Source organism: Crocodylus porosus, unplaced genomic scaffold (genome assembly GCF_001723895.1).
Source record: "Crocodylus porosus isolate Cpor-Errol unplaced genomic scaffold, CroPor_comp1, whole genome shotgun sequence".
In the NCBI taxonomy this organism is placed as follows: Eukaryota; Metazoa; Chordata; order Crocodylia; family Crocodylidae; genus Crocodylus; species Crocodylus porosus.
In genome coordinates, this window is record NW_017728951.1 from 6,460,847 (window position 1) to 6,483,934 (window position 23,088).

Here is a 23,088-nt window from a genome sequence, read left to right on the forward strand (position 1 = left end):
AGAAAGGGAACACTTAAAAAGACTTTTAATTTCCAAAAGTACTTTCTTGCCTCTTACATATTTCTAGACCATCATGGCTACATCACTTCAACACTACTGAAAACCTGGAACTTTCCTAAGACAAAAAAAGCAGCTCTGTATAAATAGAGTAGGATTACAACCTTAAAAAAATATATCCTGGCTAGGGACAGACGTTACATATGAACACATTAAGTGACTGGAAACCAGTTCAGATCTGTAACAACAGAAGTTCAGTGCACATAAACCACTTTCAAAATGGCCAAAACTGGTTTAAGATAAACCTGGGTGGATGTAGTATCAGATTTAACTGATTTAGGTTAAATCAGTTTATTGAACTTCTGTCCCAGATCTCCTCCAGGTTCAAGTTAACTCGCATTCCCCCAACATCCAAAGATGCTTTGCACGTCCTCTGCAAACCCTCCTGAAGGGTGGGCAGGCTAGCCTTGTCCCAAGCTCCCCCCAAAGGGAGGTGTGTTTTAACTCCCCCCAACTTCTGGCCTGAGCCACTACATTTGGTTGCATGGTTGCATTTCCAGAATCAAAAGTGAATTTCTGTTCACTTGCCTATCAGTTCAATCTATACAGCTTAGACTAACATGCAAAGATTGAATTGATTCAGCCTCAGGCTTTTTGAGTGCCTTGACTTAGCCCAGAAGTTCAGCACACATAAACTGCTTTCAAAATGGTGGAACTTGCTTTAAGATAAAACTGGCTGGATTCAATATCAGATTTAACTGATTTAGTTTAAAGTGGTTTATAGACATTCTTCCCAGATCCCCTCCAAACTCAAATTAACTCAGAGTCCCCCAGCATCCCAGGATAGTTTGCAGCCCTGGGCTGTGCTACTGGCTCCAGCAGAGAAGGGCTGGCCCTGACCCCAGCTGTCACCGAGCTGAGGCATTAAAACTTCTGATCCCTAGCCTGCTTCCTGCCTGTGTCTGTCAGAACAGGGGAATGCGTGGAAGAAGAATGGACCCCCTGACTGCCCTAGCCCCAGTCTGTGCAGCTCAAGGAGAGGGAAATTCCTGGCTCAGCCCTGTCCGATTTCTGCATGCCCAGCTCAGAGAGGCAGGAGTAGAGGGGGAGGTATGCACCCCACTGGCCCCACACAAGCCCCTCAGTTGGGGACTGCCTGGTGTAGGTGTGGAAAGCCCTCAATGGGGGGACTTTCAACCACCCAGAGTCCAGTGAGATGGGCTGGTATCAGTTCAGGTCTGTCCCTTCTGTAGCCACCCAACTGCATTCCCCGCCTCATCCCTCCGCTTCTCAATGGCGGACAGCTGGGGAGGGAGTGGGACTGAGCTAATCCCAGCTCAGATCACTAGACTTTAGGACAGGAACCCCCTCCCCCCTCAGTGGGGGCATTTCCCTCTACACTGAGCAGTTCCCAGCTGGGGGAGAGCTGGTGGGGTGTGTGGCCTCCCTCACTCCACTGCCTCTTGGAGGCAGGTGGCTGGGGAGGGGCTGGGGTGATCCCAGCTTGCTGGGCTGCAGGTGGAAAGTGAAAACCAGTGGATGACTCCCCCCCAACACTGGGAAGATTCTGGCTGGGGAGGACGGTGCTAGTCTTGGGGAGTGTGCATCCCATTTCTGCCCTACCACCGCTTGAGGCAGATGGCTGAGGGGGAGGGGGGCGTGGGCAATTCCAGCCCAGTTTGCTGGGCAGGGGGAAAAGGGCAGCATGAAAAGCCCTGCTGCGGGGCCTTTCTGCTGTACCTGAAAGACCTCAGTTGGGGGGGGACAGTGCTAGCCTAGGGGTGCATTCCCCTCTCCCTGTCCCCTCCACCTGTCTAAGGCAGGGCGTGGGGCTGAGGAGAGATTGTCTGCTGGCTTTCCCCTCCCTGTGACTGACAGCAGGTGGGGGCATGTGTCCAGTAGCCAGTCAGGTCTGAGCTACTGCTGGGGTGGGTTCAGCAGCCTTAGGCAAATGGCCATGATGGGTGGCAGGTGTGAGCTCCCTCAGGGTCCAGGCATAGGCCAGTGCAGGCTTCTGCCTGTCCTGACCATCCAAACACTGAATATCAGTTCAGTTTATTATTGGTTCAATCTATGCAGCTTAGAAAAACCTGTGAAGATTGAACAGATTCTGCCTTGAGCTTTTTGAACCTCTGTACTTAGCCCTAAAGAGCCATACCAGTGCCATTCATTCAAATCTAAGAACCTGTAGGCCTCTGCTGTGTGGTCCCATGTAAGATATCTGTCAGCACCAGAAACACACTTATGCTGTTTGCAAGCAGCAATTATTCAATAGAAAATTATATGCTCATATTCACATACAGCACCTGTTCCTGAAATCATTGGCAAATCTTTCACTAAAAGTGTTAACAGGAAGGTGACAGAGACCATAACACAGCCGGAAAAGAAGTTGGGAGTGAGCCCAAAGCTACTAATGGCAATTATTAACACATTTTCTTAATTAGCACTTATGTTTTTCATACATAAATTGCACATGGATTTCAATAAGACAAAGATACAAAATGTTTGATTTAGCAACGAAAATATAAGGTGACAAAGAAACATAAAATAAAAGCCAAAATTTCAACAAGAAAAAAAGATATTTGACATGAACTGTATACACATTTATATGCTAACTTTACTGACAATTTTTTGTTTCCAGAGTTAAAGTGGCAAGTTTCAGGTCAACCTGATTTCCCAAGGAGGACTGAAATAAGTGTTCAGAATGGAAACTACTTGCAACTAGAACTATGGAGCAGATAGCAAACTTCATGTAACAAAATACAAAGCTTTGGACCATCCTGTTCAAAATTATAAACAACTAATTTAATCAAACTGAAACCAAACTGCACCACTCACCAAATCATTCCACATGCCTCTATATAGTCCTAAAGAAAACAAATGCTGGAAAAATCAAGCGTCTCATGCTACACTGAGAATGCCAACAGACCTCGGATCAGTCAGATTTCACCAGTAAGAAGGGAGTGTGAATTCAGCTCCCTCCCTTTTAATTTAGCTCAAGAGCCCCAGTGACCAAAACTGCTGCAGTTTCATAATGGGACAGAGGCATATCACTCGGGTAGCCCAAACAGTAAACAAATTGCCAGTCTAAATTTATACAGACCCCAACTCAACAAGGGAGCTGACTTAAGCAAAAGCTAGTCCTAGACCATTATAAATATCTGAAATATTTTTAAATTTGCACATGGCTATTGTGTAGTGACCTGGAACACCCCCCCCCCCAATTATAACTGTCACTGCATTTGTAATAGAGAGGGCAAAGAAGTGGGTATTTCTGATACTCCTGCAATCTTTCATTCAAATGATCCTTTTGGTTTTGCCATGACCCACTTCACTTAGGGATACAAATTAGGCCACGTGTTTTGCACCTGCAGAACTTTTTCTTTTGTTTTGGGTTATGGAGTTCCAAAACTCGATAATCCATAACCGAAATGCAGATACTATGCATTAAACCCAACATTTGTCATCAGAAACTGAGAAGATAAAATGGGAAATTTTCAGGCATAGCTTTGTTCTTTCATTTGTAAACCATAAGTCACAGTGACTTAGTTTTATCATACTTTATACACAATGACAGATAGTATCATAAATATTATATGCTCAAGAACATGAAGGAATGATAGTTTTTGCTTCTGATTTTACATATAATAATGATTAGAGTACTGAAGATAATACACCTTCCAAGACACAAAGGTGTCAATAATAATAGGTATCCATTTATTAGTAATGGTTGTTCAGTACTCTTAATTCGTATTCTGACATGCACACAACTGATGCAGAACCCAGAATATAAGTATTTACCAGAATAATTTTCTACTTGTAAAAAATGGAGTTGGCATGAGTGAATTATCTTCAATGGTGGGTGCAAAATCCTGTTGGGAATTGACTCTAGTCTCCTACCTGCCAGCCACCTTTCTCCTCCTCATTTTATTGAGGAGAAACAGTTTATTAAAACCCTTAACCCATGAAATTTGAGAACTGATCCTACCACTATGGTTTTGAGTACTACCTTGTACTCAGGTCCAAGCATATTGCAAACACTGGGACTAGGGACAGACATTACACATAAACCAGTTTAAGTGATCGGAAACTGGTTTAAACTTGTAACAGAATAGATGTTCAGTGGTTCAGTGCATATATATATATATTTTCAGTTTGAAAATGGCTGAAACCAGTTTGAAATAAACAAACCTGTTGAATGTAGTATCAGACTTAACTGATTTGGATCAAACTAATTTATGCAATGTCGGTCTGTAACAGGGGGCCTGCTCAGGGTTTACTTCCCAGTGGCCCACCCACCTGTTTCTGGGCTAACTGCCCGCGTTCTTGCTCACCACTCCTTGTTGTTAATTATTTAATACATGTTAAATAGTGGGAGGCTGCCCATTTCTTGCACCAATGCAAGGGGGCGCTATCTGCGGCTCTGTTCCTCCCGCAGCCCAAGCCTCGCAGATGGCATCCAGATGTTATCAATATCACCGGCCCCACACTGGGCCCCAGAATCCTACTAATTGAACCCCACCTGGATTCCTCTCCTCAGGTGGCCCATTCTGCCTTCATTCTGGGCAGCAAAGCACCCTAAAGTGTGGGTGTGGTCTCCCCGGGACCTTGGGCTACTAGCGCTTGCCCACCTCCAGGCCAGTCGGAACCCCAGGCCCTCAGCTCTTGGGTGTTCCTTGCGGTGGGCCTCTGGCCCTTTGACCCTTCCGGTCCTGGCCCCAGCATTGACCAGTCAGGGGATGTCCAGACAGGTGTGAGTCTACAGCCCCACTCTCACATTGTGGTCCACCTTCCAGACCTTACAAAAAGGGGTAACCCACATGGTTGTGGGAGCTAGGGGTTAAGGTGCCCCGACCCGCCTTCCACCGGGGTGGTAATTGGCCTGGCATTTCATGGGGGCTGCCGCCACTCCCAGCAGAGTGCAGTTTTAGGTCACAACTAGGACCAGGAACCTCCTGACCATCCCCTACAGCTCCTCCCTTATCTCCAGATGATACCAGAAGCCCCCTGGCCAGGCAATGTTGTTGCCTGGCCTCCAGGCAGCAAAACTGCCCTGTTTATATGAGCAGCCCCAGATTCAAAATGGCTGCCCTCATCAGGCACCTGGCAGCTGCCAGCTCCAGGCCCTTAAAGTGGCAGGCACCTGCAGTGCCCAGCCATACTGTCACAGACCCCTTGTTGGTTAAACCAGACTCCCCAGCATGCTCCCTGGGCTGGGTGGGGCTTTCTGCTCCACAGCAGAGATAACCCCTCACTTCTGTTCTTTAGCCTGAGCAGGGGTGGGGTGTGGCCAGAGGTAGTCTGCAATGGCCCCTGAGACAAAGGGGCAGAAACAGGGGTTAATTCTTTCCTTCATCCCCTCAAACCGCAGCTGAGGTTTGCTAGCCTGGCTGCATCTCTGCGTCTTGCCTGCAGCCAGGTCAATGTGGTGCCTATCTTCAAGAAAGGGAGGAAAGATGATCTGGGAAACTATAGGCCCATCAGTTTGACCTCAATCCCTGGAAAGATCATGGAAAAAATTATGAAAGAAACCATTCTTGACAGGCTAACAGAAGGCAACATTCTGAGGGACAGCAAGCACAGGTTTCTTGCGGGTAGGTCTCGTCTGGCCCATCTCATTTCCTTCTATGATCAGGTGACATCACCTGGACAAAGGGGGAGAGGTTGATATCATATATTTGGACTTTAAAAAAGCCTTTGACCTGGTGCCCCATGATGGCCTCCTAGAAAAATTGGACAACTGTGGCCTACACTCTGATGGCTGGGGAACTGGCTCTGAGGTCAGACCCAGACAGTGTAGTTGATGGAACTGAATCAACATGGCACTCACTGACCAGTGGTGTCCTCCAAGGCTCTGTTCTCAGACCTGTACTCTTTAATGTCTTCATAAATGATTTGGACTCTGGTGTCAGAAGCGGACTGGCCAAGTTCACTGATGACACCAAACTTTGGGGAAGAGTGTTCACACTTGAGGATAGGCTAATGATCCAGGCTGACCTCAATAGGCTTGAAAGGTGGATGATGAAAACCTGATGGCATTCAATACAGAGAAATGCAAGGTGCTCCATCTCGGATGAAAAACAACTTGCATCACACTTACAGGCTTGGCAATGCCATACTTGCTAGCAGCATGGCTGAAAGAGACTTGGGGGTTATGATTGACCACAAGATGAACATGAGCTGCCAATGTGATACCACAGCCGACAAAGCGAACAAAACTCCGGCTTGCTTCTACTGATGCATCTTGAGTAAGACCCAGGATGTCATCCTCCCACTGTACTTGACCTTGGTGAGACTGCATCCAATTCTGGGCTCCACAATTTAGGAAGGACGTAGAGAAGCTTGAAAGAGTCTGGAGGAGAGCCATGCTCATGATCATAGGGCAAGAGAGCAGGTCTTATGAAGACAAGCTGCGAGCTATAGGACTTTTCAGCCTGGAGAAGCACAGGCTCAGGGGCGACTTGGTGGCAGCCTATAAGTACATAAGGGGTGTGCATCAGGATATGGGGAAACGCCACTTCATGAGAGCACCCCAAGGGAAAACAAGGTCTAACGGTCACAAACTCCTGCAAGACCGTTTTAGACTGGACATAAGGAAAAACTTCTTTACCATCCGAGGCCCCAAGGCCTGGAACAAACTCCCCCCAGAGGTGGTACAAGCACCTACTCTGGATGCTTTCAAGAAACATTGGGATACTTATCTTGCTGGGATCCTTTGACCCTAGCTGACTTCCTGCCCTTGAGGCAGGGGGCTGGACCCTATGATCTTATGAGGTCCCTTCCAGCCCTAATGTCTATGAAATTTATGAAATAACCACAAAAAACTTTTTTTTTTTTTTTGCAAAAATCTAGTTGGTCTAATAAAAGATATCACCTCTATCACAAGCCCCGATTCATTTTGGCTGTAAGGAGACACTCTGCCCCGAGGATTATGTAAGATTTATGCAAAGCTTTCTCTTCCTGATTCACATTTTAAGTTAGACTAAGTTGTATATGCTGTGTTTTACTGGGTTGTAGAGTTTAGCTTAGGCAAATATTTTTGATAGCTCCCTGATGTATATGCTTGAGGCTGCAAATTGCTGTGTTCGATACACGCTTGCTTCAAAGAACGGACTTTTTTCCTGCCCCCACTCCTCAGTCTGGCAGCAGCTGCCCCGCTCCTTTCCCCTGCTAGCCCCCCCCGGTGCCTGGCCATGCTCCCTCCGTTCCAGCAGGGAGGGATGAGAGCCTTGGAGGGCGTACTCTTCCCTCCCTTTGGCAGTGGCTGGCAGATGTGCTCTAGCGCTCCTCAGCTTCTAGCTGGAGCCACTGCAGGGATGTACTGAACATCTATCCGCTTGCAAACCAGCTCAGACTAACCTGCAAAGATTGAAATAATTCAGGCTCGGGCTTTGCTTTTTGAATGTCTGTCCCAAACCTAAATAACCAAAGCCTATCAGTAGTACAGACTAGAACACAACAATTTTAAAAACTGGGTTTCATTCTCCAATCAGATGAAAACAAAACCTTCTTGTATGTATATACATCTACTTTTATTCATTCATCCATTCTAGTGATTAGGGCAATGTGGGAGACCCAGGTTAAAGTCCCTGCTCTTCCTGATTAAGAGAAGTTTTTAGTCCCAGATGACTCCAATTCAGGCAAAGCAGAAAAGAAATTCTGCTGCCTTAACCAGCAAGATCAGAGAGGCTGATAGACTCTTCTTCCAAACCTCAAAACAAAGGAATCTCTTTGAGAAAGTTATTCAAAACTGAAAAGTTTCAATGAAATAACATATTTTCAAAGGAATTCAAACCAGCTGTAAACCTCATAACACTTCTATGAGGGAAGTAAGGTTCATATTACCCATCTGTCATGTGATTAGCTTGAAGCACAAGGAAAATGCATGGCTTGACAGACATCACCAGGAGTCAGCAAAAAGTTCCCCATTGGAGGCCCCACTATTTTCATTTAAAAGAAGGGAAAAAATGAGTAAGTGAGCTCTTGGTCAACAGGGACTGTACACGGTTGGTCCAAACGTATGGGCAAAGGATTACTGAAATAATCTGATGTTTGGAGAATCTGGATGCATTTACATATATACCTTTAATTGTTTCCTTTTATTTTGATAAATTCCTGGGGAGCAAAGGAAGCTTAAATATTGGCACAGCAATAGATGCTAGATAAATTAATAAAATAAGTAACAGATAAATAAATAGCTTTGGGCGTGGAACAGTGAAAGAAGATTTCAGGGATAACTGACAGAATGGGTTCCAGGGCTGAGCTTTGCTGACCTGACATAAGGGCATGTAATATTGATTTTGCTATCTGTCTGTCAAGTCACATATTATTGTGTACTCTGCTTTATTCTGCTCTCCAGCCACTAATTCACTAAAGACATCTTTAAAAGACAGAATTCAGCTGCTCTCAATAAAGCTTCTTTTTGGGAAATGGGAACTCTTCCATGTCATATAAATATACACACTCACAATCCCTCTTTTTGAATATATATATTTGTATATATACATACATACATTTATACATTTATACATATATATGTATACATTTATACATATATACATTTTCTCCCCATAATCTATATATATGTGTGGGTGTCTGCATGTACACATACATCACATACACACATCACACACACATATATATAGACTACATATAGGAGTTATACTTCTACCAGGAGAACTGAGAGTCTCTTGGCAGAAACCAGGAGTGTACAGGCATTTTTTCAATTTAGTCTGAGGGAAAACATGTTCCCTCCAGGGGAAAGATCCCCCGGGTATCAATCTGAATTGATCTCCTTTCCAAGAGAAAATTTCCTGCAAGAAAGAAAGCTCATATGCCCCCACCAGTTTGGTCCGATGTGGTCTGGTCTGGTCATGGACTGAAACAGCGAAGCAAAGTGGGACAGTGTGAGAAGGGAGTGGATCAGCTGCTCTTTGCCAGCTCCTTCCTCCATTCCACTTGCTCCCTTTCTCTGCTTCTGCTACTGGGAGCAGAGCAGGACCAAACACCCTTTGTCCTCCCACCTGCCTTCCAGACAGGACATTTCTCAGAAATCTCTACCAGTAGAAATGAACACCTGTTTGTGGCCATAGAAAGTCTGTGTATATGTGAAATATATCCAACATTGTATACATTCAGTGTCTGCACATGTGTGTAGACATTGATTATTTTTTTAAGTTTCAGCTATATCTGAGAATGAAGCCATTAGAAGAGATTTTCAGTGCTAATTTGAAGAAAATTCAGAAATGTTTCTCAGGAACTCCAAAGCACAGTAGCAGTTGTTAGGGGCCCATTAATTTTCTAACTATCACAAATGTATTCTATGAGTTTCTCTGCTAATTCTCCTGGATCATTCTGAAGTCATAATACAGAAATGATCATCATCCTTCAAAAAACTGTAAGTTTAAACTTCTGCTCTGTATGCATATGAATCATGCTACAGTCTCCAATGACAGCACCATACAGTGATATAAAGATAAAAAAAAAAAAACCCTGAACCATGGCTATTAATACTGTACCATCCAACCTCGTCCTGGTAAGAGGCAGAAGTACTGTGAAAAGAACAGTATATGATCATGTGATAAAAGTCTACTTTTATGTATCTGTTGGTAGAGGATTAAGCTTGTATACAACCATTTCTACTGCTACTACCTATCGGTCTTCACTTTGTAACCTTGTCATACCTTTACAGGAAAGATTTATTTTTTTAACGTAACATAGTATAAATATGGTATTTATATATACACAAAGAATGGAGGGTCAAAATTTTCAGTATTCGGTCTACTCACCAAGGTTATACCACATGTCTCTGATCTCAAAACCAATTTGTCTCCTCATGTCACCATACCTATGAAAAAACAAAAAAGACACCATATCTTTCTTTATAAAACACCAAAAAACAAAATACAGAAAAAATCAGAAGTTGTTTAGAATTAAAAAAATTCTAGTTGACCCTCTCAGAAAAGGTCCCCCATACCTACTTATTACTAATAATATAACATTATTTATCTAGTACTCTAAAATATTTATCATCAATTAAGCTTTGAAGCACCTCTAACACACCCATTTTTAGAGCAATGTAAATTCAAAAGAGGTTAAATGGCTTGTTTGAACTAGGGCCTTGTTACACCTTATATTGAAAGCCACGCAAATGTCTATCAGCTTAGTGTTGTTCAGCTTAGTGGAGCAGTCACAATGAAGCAAAAAACGTGTTCTGACTGCCCCTCACATCCACAGCTGTGACTTGCCACTAGAGCACTGGTTTTCAACAGGCAATCCTCAGACTGCTTCGTGTCTGCAGACTACGTCTAATGGGTCTGCGAAAGATGGCTGATCAATCAAAAGTATGAGAATACCTACACTTACAATTAAAAGAAGTCCACACCTGACATTTTTTTAGGGGTTCACAAATGAAAAAGGTGGAAAATCGCTATATTAGAGGCTTGGTGAGTAGGGGTAGAACTAGGAGCTAGGGGAAGGACAGGGATGCACGGGCCCTCCCCTGTGCCCTTGCACAGTTATGGAACAGGAGCAAAATTAGGAAGATTACAGATAATTCTCCCTTGGCATTGTGTACTGTTAAATCAAATAACAAGTGCTTTACAACACTTAAAAGGTGTTAACATGCAGCCAGTACAGGTGTTAAGACAGGGCCAGGCAATTATTTGGGCCGGAGGGCCACACAGGGAGCTATGATGAGCTGTCATGGGCTGGGTCAGCATCCCCTGCTCCATGCAACAACTGAACAAAACTCCGTATGTGGGACGGGACCGCAAGTAGGCAGGAGCAATGGTGGGGAGCAAGACGGCGGGTGAGACTGGGATCATGGGGCCAGATTGTGGGGCAGTGACAGTACGGGACTGGGGCCTGGGCCTGGGCCGCGATCCACTCCCTGAAAACCCTTGCCCTGTGGTGGGGAGGGGAGGTGCAGGGAGCATGCGTGTGTGGGGAGGCGCTGCCTGGGTGTTAGGGGTCCCTGGAGCCAGCTGGGCATGAGAGGAGGAAAGAAGGGGTGTGTGCAGCATAGCTTACCCAGGCGGTGTGGTCTGCCACTGCCCCTGTGGCAGTCTGCATGGGGCCGAACCCCACCCAGGGCAGCTTTCACTGCACTCCTGCCTGCACCTGCTGGCCTGGCCCTAGCCAACATGCCCAGTGTGGCTGCAGCCAGGCAGGTGCTCCTGCCCCTGCTGCACTGCTCTGGGCAGGAAGGAAGCTTCAGCCAGGTGGGGAGGAAACTTCAGCTGGACAGCTCCTGCCCCAGTATGCAGGGCTCTGGCTCCAGCTCCCAGCTGCCTTTCACCTGCTAGGAGGTGGCTGCTCATTGCACCAGCAGGTGGAGTGGGTAGAAGGCAGCTTGGAGCTGGAGCTGGATCCCCACATGCTGGGGCAGAAGCTGCCCGGCTAAAACTTCCTCCCTGCCCAGAGGAGGTGCACAGCAGGGGTAAGAGTAGGAGGAGGAGCCGCAGCTGGAGGTGAGGGGAGCTGGGCAGCACCTGGCCACCTGCCGCCATGCCAGGAGCAGCCCCGCCAGAAGCTGCACAGGGTGGCTGTGGCCAGTACTGCAGGCAGAAGCATGGCACTGCCTGCCCCAGGTGGGACTTGACCCCATGCAGAGCACCGTGGGGGCAGCTGCAGGGCACACTTAGTCAATTGGTGGGCACCCCCTGCAGGCCGCATCCAGTCAGTTGCTAGGCCATATCTGGCCCATGGGCTGTGTTTTGCCCACCCCTGGTTTAAGAGCTCCAGAAGCCACCTAAACTTGCTGTGTAACAGGGCCGTAACAGGTACGGAGCATCACCAGGAACTCTGAATCCCAGGACTGTGTTCTGATCTCTATGCAACTTACTCTCCTTCAGAGGTAATAAGAGTTTTACTCTATACTGCACCATCTACAAAAGGCAGCAAAGATGTTATTCACCCATGGGAATTTCTCTGCCATTTCTGCAGATTATGTAATTGTGCTGTGGGCACAAGAGGATAGTTGTATAAATTAATGAGAATATTTTCCAGTTTTTTCCACAGACTAATGGCTGGAAAAATCATACCAAGGAGCTTTATAGCCTAAGGGGGATTTTATTTATATATATATATATATATTGTTAGTATAGCATTGTCCTAGAAAATGAAATGCAAAACACCTCACACCACCTTGTACATTGATGTCACCAGCAAAAACCCAGAATGCATAGAGATTTTTGGATTTGCTCTTTACTGAATCACAGGCCAATGAGATTCTAATGCAGGGGAGGGTGAAACACGGCCCATGGGCCAGATCTGACTTGCCAAGAAGGATTTTGTCCAACCTGCAGCAGGTCCTTTGGTCCTGTCCAGCTGAGGCACAGAGGACAGACCAGGCTGTGGTACATGCAGCTAGTTCTGCCACCCCTGGGGATGTAGGAGGGATGGGGTTGTGTGGCAGTCAGACTCACTTCATGGCAAAGGTGTTTCCTTATGGTTGCCACTGGACATGGCCCCACTGACCAGACACCCCAGTGAATTTGCCTCGCACCCACTGCCCAGGGTGGGAACTGTGTGGCCAGGTGCCTGGAATGGGGTTGCAGGTTGGTAGGGAGCAGTGCTTGGGAGCAGGATGGGTAGGCAGGCTGGGATCATGGGTTGGAATTGATGACAGTGCAGGGTCAAGGCACAGCCATGATCCACTGTACACATGGCCCTGCAATGGGCACAGGTTCCGTGGGCAGGGGAGTGCAGGAAGCAGATTGCAGCTCTGCCCTGATCCCAACTCACATTGTCACCACCCCAAGAACCCAAACCTGACCCTGGACACAGCTCATGACTCACCCACAGCCTTATCCTGTCCACATGCCCTGCCCACAGGTCACACATGGTCTCCATGAAGACCCCAGGATTATAGGGCAGAGAGAGCGGGGGGTTGGGGTCAGGGCCAAGCAGTGATCCACTCCATGCAGTCCTGTCTGCAGAGCTGATGTCTGCTGCAGGAGCATGCAGACAGCAGATCATGACTATGCTCTGTGCTTGGTTAGGATGGGGTTGCGGGTGGGCATGGAGCAGCATCCAGGAGTGGGACAGGAGGGTGGGAGTGTTTGGGATCATGGGGTAGACACAGGGCCAGAGCAAAAGTTGTGATCTACTGCTCACATGTCCCGTGATTGGGACTGGTTGTACAGGCAGCAGCTTGCAGGGAGAAGATTGCGGCTGTGCCCTGGGCTCCATGCTGTAACTGCCCCATGATCCTGGAGTCTTCATAGAAATCAGGCAAGATACACATGGGCAGGGCACATGTCAGGTGGACAGGATGGGGCCACTTAGGGAGTTCTGGTGAGCTGTTGCATGGGCAGGGGGATGTGCTGACCCAGCCCTTGACAGTGTACCAAAACTACCTATGTGGCCCGTAGGCCCAAATAACTTCTTGACCCTGCTCTAATGCCTACCTGGGGCAAAGCTACTATATTTTCTTGCTCAAGTCATGCCTGAGAACACAATGTAAACCTTGCTTTTGAAAGGAAGAATGCAGAAGAAAAGATTTTTCCAGAGTTATGGCAGCATAGAGCAGGGACAGAGACTAATCTTCAGCTGACTCACCCTTTCCCCCTTTCCTGTTTAACTAAAGCTGATACCCTAGCTGCCACTGAAGACAGGTCTCCATCACTAGCTATATGATTTTGAAAAGAGCTAAAGGGTCTCCAACACTGTGAAAAAGAAGGAGAAAAGCCAGGAGCAGTTAGAAAGTAATAAAATTGCCAAAAGAAAGGTCATCTGAATTAGTGGAACATCAAGACCATTGAAAAGGAGATGCAATTTTTATTGCCTGTGGAGTACAGAACAATGAACTATTAAGCCAAATGACTCTGTGGGAGGGAACTGTAGGTGCCTTCCACTTTAAGGGCCTGAGCCAAGTTGCCAGCAGGTGCCTGATTGCGGCAGCCATTTTAAATCCCTGGCTGCCTTTATAACCGCATCAGTTCCCTGCTGGCAGAGGAGGCAGCAACATTGCCTGGCTGCAGGGCCACTGGTATCATCCTGGAGGTAAGGGAGGAGCTGTAGGGGATGGTCTGGAGGCTCCTGGTCCTGGGCATGACCAAAAACTACACCCTGCCAGGAGTGGGTGGCCTGGTGGGGCTCTCAGTGGCGCGGGAGTCCCCAGGAAATGCCAGGCCAGTGATCAGCCCGGTAAAAGGTGAGTAGGGGCACCTTAACCCCAGCCCTCACTTTTGGGTGGGTTAAAAATAACATTTAAGGCTGAGCACAACAACCTGCTGCTCCAGGGGGGGAGTGAGAGTCCCCAGTGAGACCCTGGAGCCCCAATTGTGTTGTGAGTGAGGGGAATAAGATCAGAGAAAAGAGTAGAGGCCAGGTAAGCTTTGGGAAGCACCGGAACCAGTTGGGGAGAGACCCCGCAGGGCCAGGCACACTCCCCGGAGCACCATGGAATGGAATGGAATGAGAAATGAAAATGCAGGCAGGAGGCAAAGACCCCGCTGAAGAACTCAACTGGTCAATCCTAGGGCCAGGACCTCAGTGTCAAAAGGGCCAGGGACCCACTGCGAGGGACATCCATGATAAGCAAAGGAGCTCGGGGTCCCGACAGGGCCAGGGCTTACAGAAGCCAAAGGTCCCCATGGTTGGGGGCCAGAGCTAATGGGCGAAGGCGAAGGTCCAACTAACTATCTGGGATGCCATCTGCGAGGTTTAGGCCACAATGTAGGGGTGGTACAGAGCCATGGACACCCCCTAATATTGGGGTGCAACAATGGCAGCTTCCTGTCTTATTTAACAACTTACTAATTACCAACAAGGCATGGTAGGCAAGACAGGCGGGTAGCATGCCCAGAGGCAGGTGGGAAGCTAGCTGCAGCTAGCGGGGGATGTCCATCTCACCACACTCGCTCAGCTGCCTGAATGGTAATGTCACAGCTGCTGCACTGTGGAGCAAGAATTAGTGCATGGTGCATCTATCGTGGGAAGAAAATCAGCTTAATGCATGCAATTAAGCAAGTACATACATGCTATTTTGAGAGGCTGATATTTAAGGAAATAGTGCATGTTCCTTGTGAGAAAATACTGTAGTTCAAATAGTGTTCTATTCTTGTATAGGAGTGTGCACCATTTCACCCTGTCTATGGCACATGAGGATGCACTTAAACAAGTCTAGTGGCACTAACCCTTCACATCTCACTCCATTACTCACTACTCTTGAAACTATCATTCTACATGGCACATGTACAGAAACGCAGACTTGGGCCTGAAATCAATGGAAAATTTCCTGCTGACTTCACTGAGACAGACTGCATTCTTGGAATATTCATTTTTTTAAGTCAGTGCTTTGTGTTACCAAACAAGTTACAAATTCTTTGCAACTTATAATGGATTTCCATAGCATTAGGTTAAAAAAACACCGTGTCTTTAAAAATTCTGGCACTATCTAACATTTAAATTAAAAAATAAAAACATTAGAAGTTCAATAACAATTATAAGTCGAGATAAAATAACTATTAAAACTCAAAAAGGGGAGAGGGTTGGTACTGGATTAAATGATTGTTTATATCCCAATAGATTAGAAGTAGTATTTTTTTCCCATACAAATAAAATCTTATGCTTCAAGAGCCATGTCTTTATTGCTTTCTGAGTAATTTATCTTCTTAGTTATTGCCTATAAAAAATCTGATTACATTAAAAATATGGAATTTATACACCCATTATCTGGGAGTTTTGACAAGTTAGCAAATTATAATAATTAGCCTTACCCCAAGATCTGGTCAGACCCGGAGAACATAGTGACAGTCTTTTCATTCCTCACTTGCATAGAGGGTGCACAAACCTATTCATAGTCTCTTCTCCTGATTCCTGAAGGAATCATATCCTTCTGAAGAATCCCTTCGTTGAGGATCTGTTACAAACTCAATAGGCTTTTTACTTCAATAGGCACTTACTTATCCAATTTCACTTATAAGGAAGATCTTAAAAGCAGAGGACCACACTATTAAACTGACTACCTTAAGGGGCAGCCAGTGGGTCTTGGGCTCTTGAAGCCAGGGTTGAGGAGAGAATACCAAACTGCCACATGAAACAAGGGATCACTGTGCTTGCTAGACATCAGAATGTAACATTGGAGAGGCCTATTTCTATATAATTAATGCAAATTCAGAGTGTTAAATTCCCTTGGGTAGCTTTGAAGCTTCTGTACTGTGATCTGAAGAACCTTTTCTTAGGAGTCAAATAGATTATTACTGTGACTAGCTGCTTCAAATTATGGGCCTGCATTCTGTTCAGTAACACATTTAGTTTGTTTGCCATAGCATCAACAAAAGATATGCAGCTTGCAATATTTAGCCAAGGTGCTTAGCTAAAGCTAACTTGGGATACTGGTAGAGAACAGCTAGAAATAAAATGTTTTTATAACATTTCTGGAGATGATCATCATTAAGTGACTGCAATATTATCCTACCAGGTACTCTTTTAGCTCTTTATTTTGAAACTACCTGATGTATACTATGACATTTCAATTCCATCTTGCTCAAAAATAAAATGGAAGTCTGTCAGTTTTCCCTATAATTGGTAAATCTAATAAAAAATTTGATGTGGCATCAAAGCAATGGATTTTATTTTCATTTGTAAATTGATATTCTTGATGTGAAGGCTGTAGAATAATCTGCAGGTACTTATCATACTCTGTATTTACCTCAGGTACAACACTCTGAGCTGTCCCGAGAACTTAATCTCACAGGACTTGTAAATATTCCTCTTTCATCAGAAAACCCTGACATTCAGATGTGCAACCATTAGAATGCAGAGAGATTGAAAATGCTGTTTTAGTGGTCAAGTAAAGCAAAGATTTCAAAGCAACAGCCTGAAACATCACAGAGAAATGAAGCAGTTTCACAGGCAAGATTTAGTTCCCTCAAAAAGTACGATTGATATTTTTCTCATTTTGAAATAAAATTTCAGTCTTAAAATATATGAGTAACTTTTTCATTCCAATGATGAACTCTGCCTCTTGCCTTACAACACTTCTGGATGTCTCATGCCATATGACTCTAGAATTTAGATTAAGAGACTATCCCTAGTGGCAGTAGGATAGAAAGAAAGGAAAACTGAAAGCTCCAGTTTGATAGGGTTATGGTTGGACACAGCAAAAATGGCAAAAAACAGCCATTTCAGCCATTTGAGCTGTTCCTTCCTTCCTGCTTCCAGGTTTCTCTATGGGGACTAAAAACTCAAGTTTTTGGTTAGTATTTTACTCCCTTCAACCAGAGGACACAACCCACAGTGTAATTCTTCAGGCTCCAGTTAGTAACAGCTTATTGGTTAGCACTGTAATAAAGTAAACCAAGTTTTACAATGCCAAAAAGATGTGTAGTTAACAGGATACAGGGTGCATCTACACTGTCAATTAGTATGGTGCCACAAATTCTGGTACTGTCTGTGGCAGAGTTAACAGCTTCTGGGTGCAGCATCTACACATGCACCCAGGACTGCAGCAATCTGAATTGGCATGGGGGAGCCCTGGACTGCCAGCAGGCTCAAGGGGTCAGCCCCCAGCTCCAAGTCATGGTGTTGGGCAGTGGAGGGGCTCACTGGGGCATGACAGTGCCCAAAGTCAGGAGCTGTATGGACTGGTGGCAGGCAGGGGCCTGGGCTGACTGGGCACAATTTATGCCCGGGTCAGTTTACACATGCAGGTGTAGTTATTTTTCTCTCTGTAAGACAGTACTGCCCCCGACAGTATTATCTTATGATACCAAAAATTAGTTTGCTGTGGTCTAATAACGTCGCATGTGTAGACTATGATGCTTTACACCACAGCAAATTAGCGCACTACGTAGTTAGGCACACATGTAGGTGCACCCACAGAGTAATACAGAAGACTGTACAGGCTGCTGAGGTGTACTTGCTTATGGAACCACACTTTGACCTTCCTAGCTCCTGGGCATTCAGTGAAATATTCTGACTGAACATTTAAATGATTGTCTACAAAAATTTATAAAATTTTTTTGACTTTAAATGTATCCATATGCAATGTTTTAAGACTATGAAACAATTTTTTTACTTTCTGCATCTTACTCATTCAGTGACAGGTTATACTACATTGGAACTCAATGGAACTGAAGAAGAAATGCATACAGTGGACAAATCCTTCATGCTTTCAAATCTTTTCAGTCTTTCCCTTTTGACAGATTTTATTTACTGTGAAATTTAGAATATAATCCAGACAGTTCAAATTCCCTGTCCAGAGGTAGGCAATGTAATCCCCTTTAACCAGGAAACCATACAAGTCTGCAGCTATACAAAAAACATTCTTCAGGGATATCACAGTGAAACTGACTGTAGTTATGAAGATTCACTCTAAAAAGCCTTAAGGGATTAGGCAATAAAGAATAAATGTAAAATGAGATTAGAATAAGCACAAAGCTAAAATGGTTTGAAAAATCTAGTCTTATAATATGTTAATGCTTCTGAAAAGACTTGACTCTGTGAACGTACTGTAGCATAAACCATCGCCTTCATCTGTAATGAATCCTGTAATTTAGATCTTGATTCAAGGGCAGGAACATATACAATTCTTGATTCATGTTTTTAAAACCAACCTTTCATTATATCATGATTGCATCTCAATTTCAATGGATTTAGCTAAGAAACTAAACTAAAATTATGTTAATAGGCCCTCAAGTTCTTGTCCATGATTTTATCATCAGGAATAAAACTTACTTGTTAAGTATTTTGGCTCTTTTAGCACTTGAAAAATTCTCCAGTTGTAAAGACTCTTGTGTCAGAAAAGCAACAGCCAGGTGGAAGTAGTTGTTCCAAAGCTGAAAGCCGCAAGTGACAAGAATAAATAGTATTAAATCTTGAAATGTTTTTCTGCACATCTAGAAAACATCTTAGAAGTATCTAATGTATGCATATAAATATTAATAGAAAAAATAAACAACAGACTTCGTAGTTAGGTTTTTCAAGGTTCTTTGTATATCTTCATAACTTTGTATATTTAATATACAAAAAGTTTCCATCTTCACATATTTAAAAATCAAAACCTGTTTATGAGTCAAGAAAAATGAAATATGAATGTCTGAGTAGGATTTAGAGACAATCTCATATGTATATGAGATTTTAAATGGTTTTCATGAAGTGAAATTAATTTCTAGTAAAGTCTTTTGAGAACAAATAGGGCTGTTTTTTATAACTTTTTTTTGTAAATATTTATACATGTCACCAGAAATTTTCTATAATGAATCTGAACAAATCCTAACACTGCAATAATGTAATAGAGTAAAACTCTCCTTCTTCCAGGCTTTGGTTTTAGAGAAGCAGAGTTTCAATTCCCATGGATATACCTTTTCCCTGCAAACCTTAAAGCATTTTTTCACCATATATTTTTGAAAGCACTCCATATAAATTACTGGGCTTCATAAATAAATAATAAAAATTATATATGTTTATTTGGTTATAAACAGAAGTACATTTCTATGCAAATTTAGTGGAGAGTTCAAGCTCTTGGCAAGATGCCAACAGGTCTCCCAGGACTGTAAAGGTTGCATGGATAGGTATAAAAGGAAATGTATTTATTTTATGCAGTGTTAGATGAAATGCAGAACTTACACATTAGAAATACATGTTGATACTATTCTGTAAATATATCTACTAGCTTTAAAAAGTCTACCACCATAAAAGAAATCTCTAGGTGATGCATACAAAGTCATTAGTACAGCAGATACTAGACTGAAGAACATCAGAGCGACAGTTTGTAGAAGAGTGGGGGGAAAGAATCTGGTCATATATTACCAGTTCTATGACACGGCCCTAAACTCAGCCTTACATAAAGAAGCTGACATCATGTTGTTACAAGTAGGAACATTCATTGACACAGGGTCTTTATTGGACCTGACTGCACTATAAGGCCAGCAAAGGAAAGCACTACTCAGGCACAACCCTCTATCTGTTTTCCAGAAGATATTCCCTACAGCTAGGGACAGACATTACACATAACCTGGTTTAAGTGATCGGATACTGATTTAAACCCGTAACAGAACAGACATTTGGTACACATAAATCAGTTTCAAAATGGCTAAAATGTGGTTGAATGTAGAATCAGACTTAACTGATTGAGCTCAAACCCAATTTATGCAATGTCTGTCCCAGACCCCTTCCTGGCTGAAGTTAAACCAGAGTCCCCCAGCATTCAGGTATGCTCTCTGGGCTGAGCTCTCTGCTCCAGCAGAGCAGCGCTGGCCCTGCTCCTCTGCTACCCAGCCGGAGCAGGGACAGGCAGGGGAGGGGGTCTGGCCAGAGAGGGGTTTAATTCTCCTCTCCCTGTCCCACCAAGGACCCAAGCCAGGTCTGCAGGGAACTCCCCTTCACTGCTACAGCAGCAGGGCCAGCATGGCCCCTGAGGCAGAGAAGGGAGTTATTCCCTGCTTTATCCCCACTGCCCCCAGGGGACTGCAGTCAGGTCTGCCCTCCCTAACTGCTGCTGCCCTGCTTGGGGCAAGCGGCAGAATAAGCCCCCTCCACCAGATACTGGAGAGAGGAGCAATAGCCCTACTTCTTAACCCCTGCCACAAGGGCCTTGCTGGCTGGTGTCTGGCCATGGCCATACCCAGCCACTGCAATGGTGAGGGGCAGGGCCCTTGATGGGAGCGGTGGCTCCTGTCACAGGGTCGGGGGGTGTGAACCCCTTCCTGGTAGGGGTGCTGCACTGCGGGGCAGGCAGAGATGCAGAGGGCTGCCTGCTGTAGCAGTGAGGCTTTGAGGGAGCAAGAGCCCTCTAAGTTGTCCCCTTCCAGTGCTGCTGCCACCCCCATAGTCCACAGCAGCTTTCAGTGCCCTGCCATGCAGCCCCCTGCCAGGAAGGGGCTTGTGCTTGGGGAAACCACAACAGGGGCTGCTGCCCCTCTCATGGTCACTCTCCTATCACTGCTCCAGTGGCTAGGCAGGGGTGGGGCCAGCCGCTGGCTGGCAGGGCCCCTTGGGCAGGGGGCAGGGAGCGGGGTTATTCCCCGCTTTAACCCTAGGGCACTGCAGTGAGGTCTGCCCACCCCAGCCACCATCACCACTGCTTGTCCCCCTCCTGTCCCACTTCCTCTGGCACCTGGCAGAGGGGGCTTATTTCGCCACTTGTCTCAAGCTACTGGCCAGGTTGGCCACACTCCCCCCACCCACCCCAGCACAGTTTCCCTACAGCCAAGGGTACGCTGTAGTGCCTCTGGCTCTTGGCCTGAGCAACTGCAGGCACGTGCCCACATTTCCTCAGACCACAAGGAATATCTGTGCTGTTACAAATAGCTTCGACCTAGGAAGATTAGAGTAACCTGCAAAGACCGAATCAATTCAGCCTCCGGCTTTTTTAATGTCTGTCCCTAGCCTACATCTGGAAGGGCACAGTGCCGCAGATGCAAAAGTTGGCAAGGAGAGGAGGAGAAACACACCTTTTGCATTAATGTTTTTTCAAGCGGGATGGGGGGAGGGGGGAAGGATCACACTTAGACATCTAATAGGCAGCATTTCCTTAGCAAACTTCAGTCAGCATCAGCATTCAAGCCTCACTCTAAAACAGAAACTCTAAAAAATGAGAAACTGCACTGATGAAAGGAAACTCTGAGTGTCATCAGCATATTGATTGCAGAGCAAACCTATTTTACCACCTCTCCTAGCAACTTTGCAGTAGCATTGAATAGACGTGGTAATCAAGCATAAACCTGCAGTTTTCCATACGTGAGAATTCTTGGAGAAGAGCTGGATCATCCCAAGATAAAAGAATGCAGGCACAGTAGTGACTCCCATCTGTTCCCCACAAAAGCTCAGAGTAGCTATAATAGCTGTGATGGACACTCAAAAAGAAATGATAGATTTAAAAGTAACTAGCAAAGGCATTTGTCTTTGCTCCTTCCCTAACAGAAAGTGATTTATCAACCAGATCAGCAGTGTGTAGGTGTCACAATCATATCATGACCAGGCTGACATAGGTGGAGAATATGGAGAATCATTAGTTAGTAATAGAATAATTTCACCAGCATTTCCAGTAAGACTGTTCACATAAAAATATTGTACTGGTTTAATTTAAGCAAGATTTTATATATTTATTTAAAATGGGACAAAAGGCTATGTGGACAAACCTTGTAGCTAGAGTGTATTATTCTGGCTATTCTTAATTTGATTGTAATCAATACACTGAAATAATGCTAGTGTAAACCAAAATAACAATGTCCACACAGAAATGCCCAGATTTTTAAGGCTTTTGTGATGATTTCAGGGGGTGAAATATGGAGGAGAGGAACAGTTTTTCAGTGCTTAGCTTTTTATTGTTATATTGAACAGAACAGAAGAATAAGAAGGGAGATGGGAGAATAGATTTTGCAGTCAGTGCAAGTTTAATTAAAAATAAAAAACCCTAATATGTATTAATAAAAATGAGCATAAAAACAAGAAGTACACATGTGTTCACGCTTTTATGTACATGAAAGAGAAAGGAAGTATCTGACAGCCCAATGCTGCAGAAGAGCTGATAAACTGAACAAAAGGCAGAATCAGAAACAACAGCTTGAAAAAAGGTGAAAGAAATTGAGTAAGTAACCTGCCCTGTAGTAATCCACATAGAGTTCAAAAGTTGGAAATTTACATTTTAGAAAATTTTATGGGAGGCTGAGGAAAGTAAGGGATGCTTTTTGAAGTGAACTATTTAATCAGAATAACAAGTAGGGAAACTTTAATTGGGGGATGCAGCTGTATTCTTTGGATTATAAAATAGAATAAATTTCCTGACTAATAAGTGTCACTGCAGACACTTGACTCTGTGAACTGCAAAAACTTCTCACATCTCCAAAATTTCATAGGTTGGTTCCATTTCTAGTTCAGTGTGTAGCAAGAATGCATAATATACACATTTTTATACAACAGTGAAGGGATAAGAAACAGAAAAATATATCCAAATTATTGGTTAAATTTGTTAAAGCATTAACTTTATTACCAAAAATACTGGTTACATCTTTGCTTACCTGTAGCTCAAAGTTGGCTTGATCAAGAAATTTTTTGTTTAACATATCCGCATACTGATTAATTGCTCGCAGGAAGACTCTGAAAGATCAAGAGAAAATTACATAATTAAACACTTGTACT

The 23,088-nt window shown here is 44.5% G+C and overlaps 1 protein-coding gene across 2 annotated transcripts in view; it reads right to left on the reverse strand.

The window, feature by feature from the left end:
* DOCK1 (dedicator of cytokinesis 1) overlaps positions 1 to 23,088 on the reverse strand; it is a 545,238-nt gene that overhangs the window by 149,212 nt on the left and 372,938 nt on the right. For both annotated transcript variants that reach the window (XM_019555687.1, XM_019555686.1), the window contains exons 30-32: positions 22,968 to 23,046; positions 18,685 to 18,785; positions 9,786 to 9,844 (exon numbers count right to left, since the gene is read on the reverse strand). In XM_019555687.1, the coding sequence (XP_019411232.1) occupies positions 9,786 to 9,844; positions 18,685 to 18,785; positions 22,968 to 23,046 (239 nt within the window). The remainder of the gene's footprint in view (positions 1 to 9,785; positions 9,845 to 18,684; positions 18,786 to 22,967; positions 23,047 to 23,088) is intronic.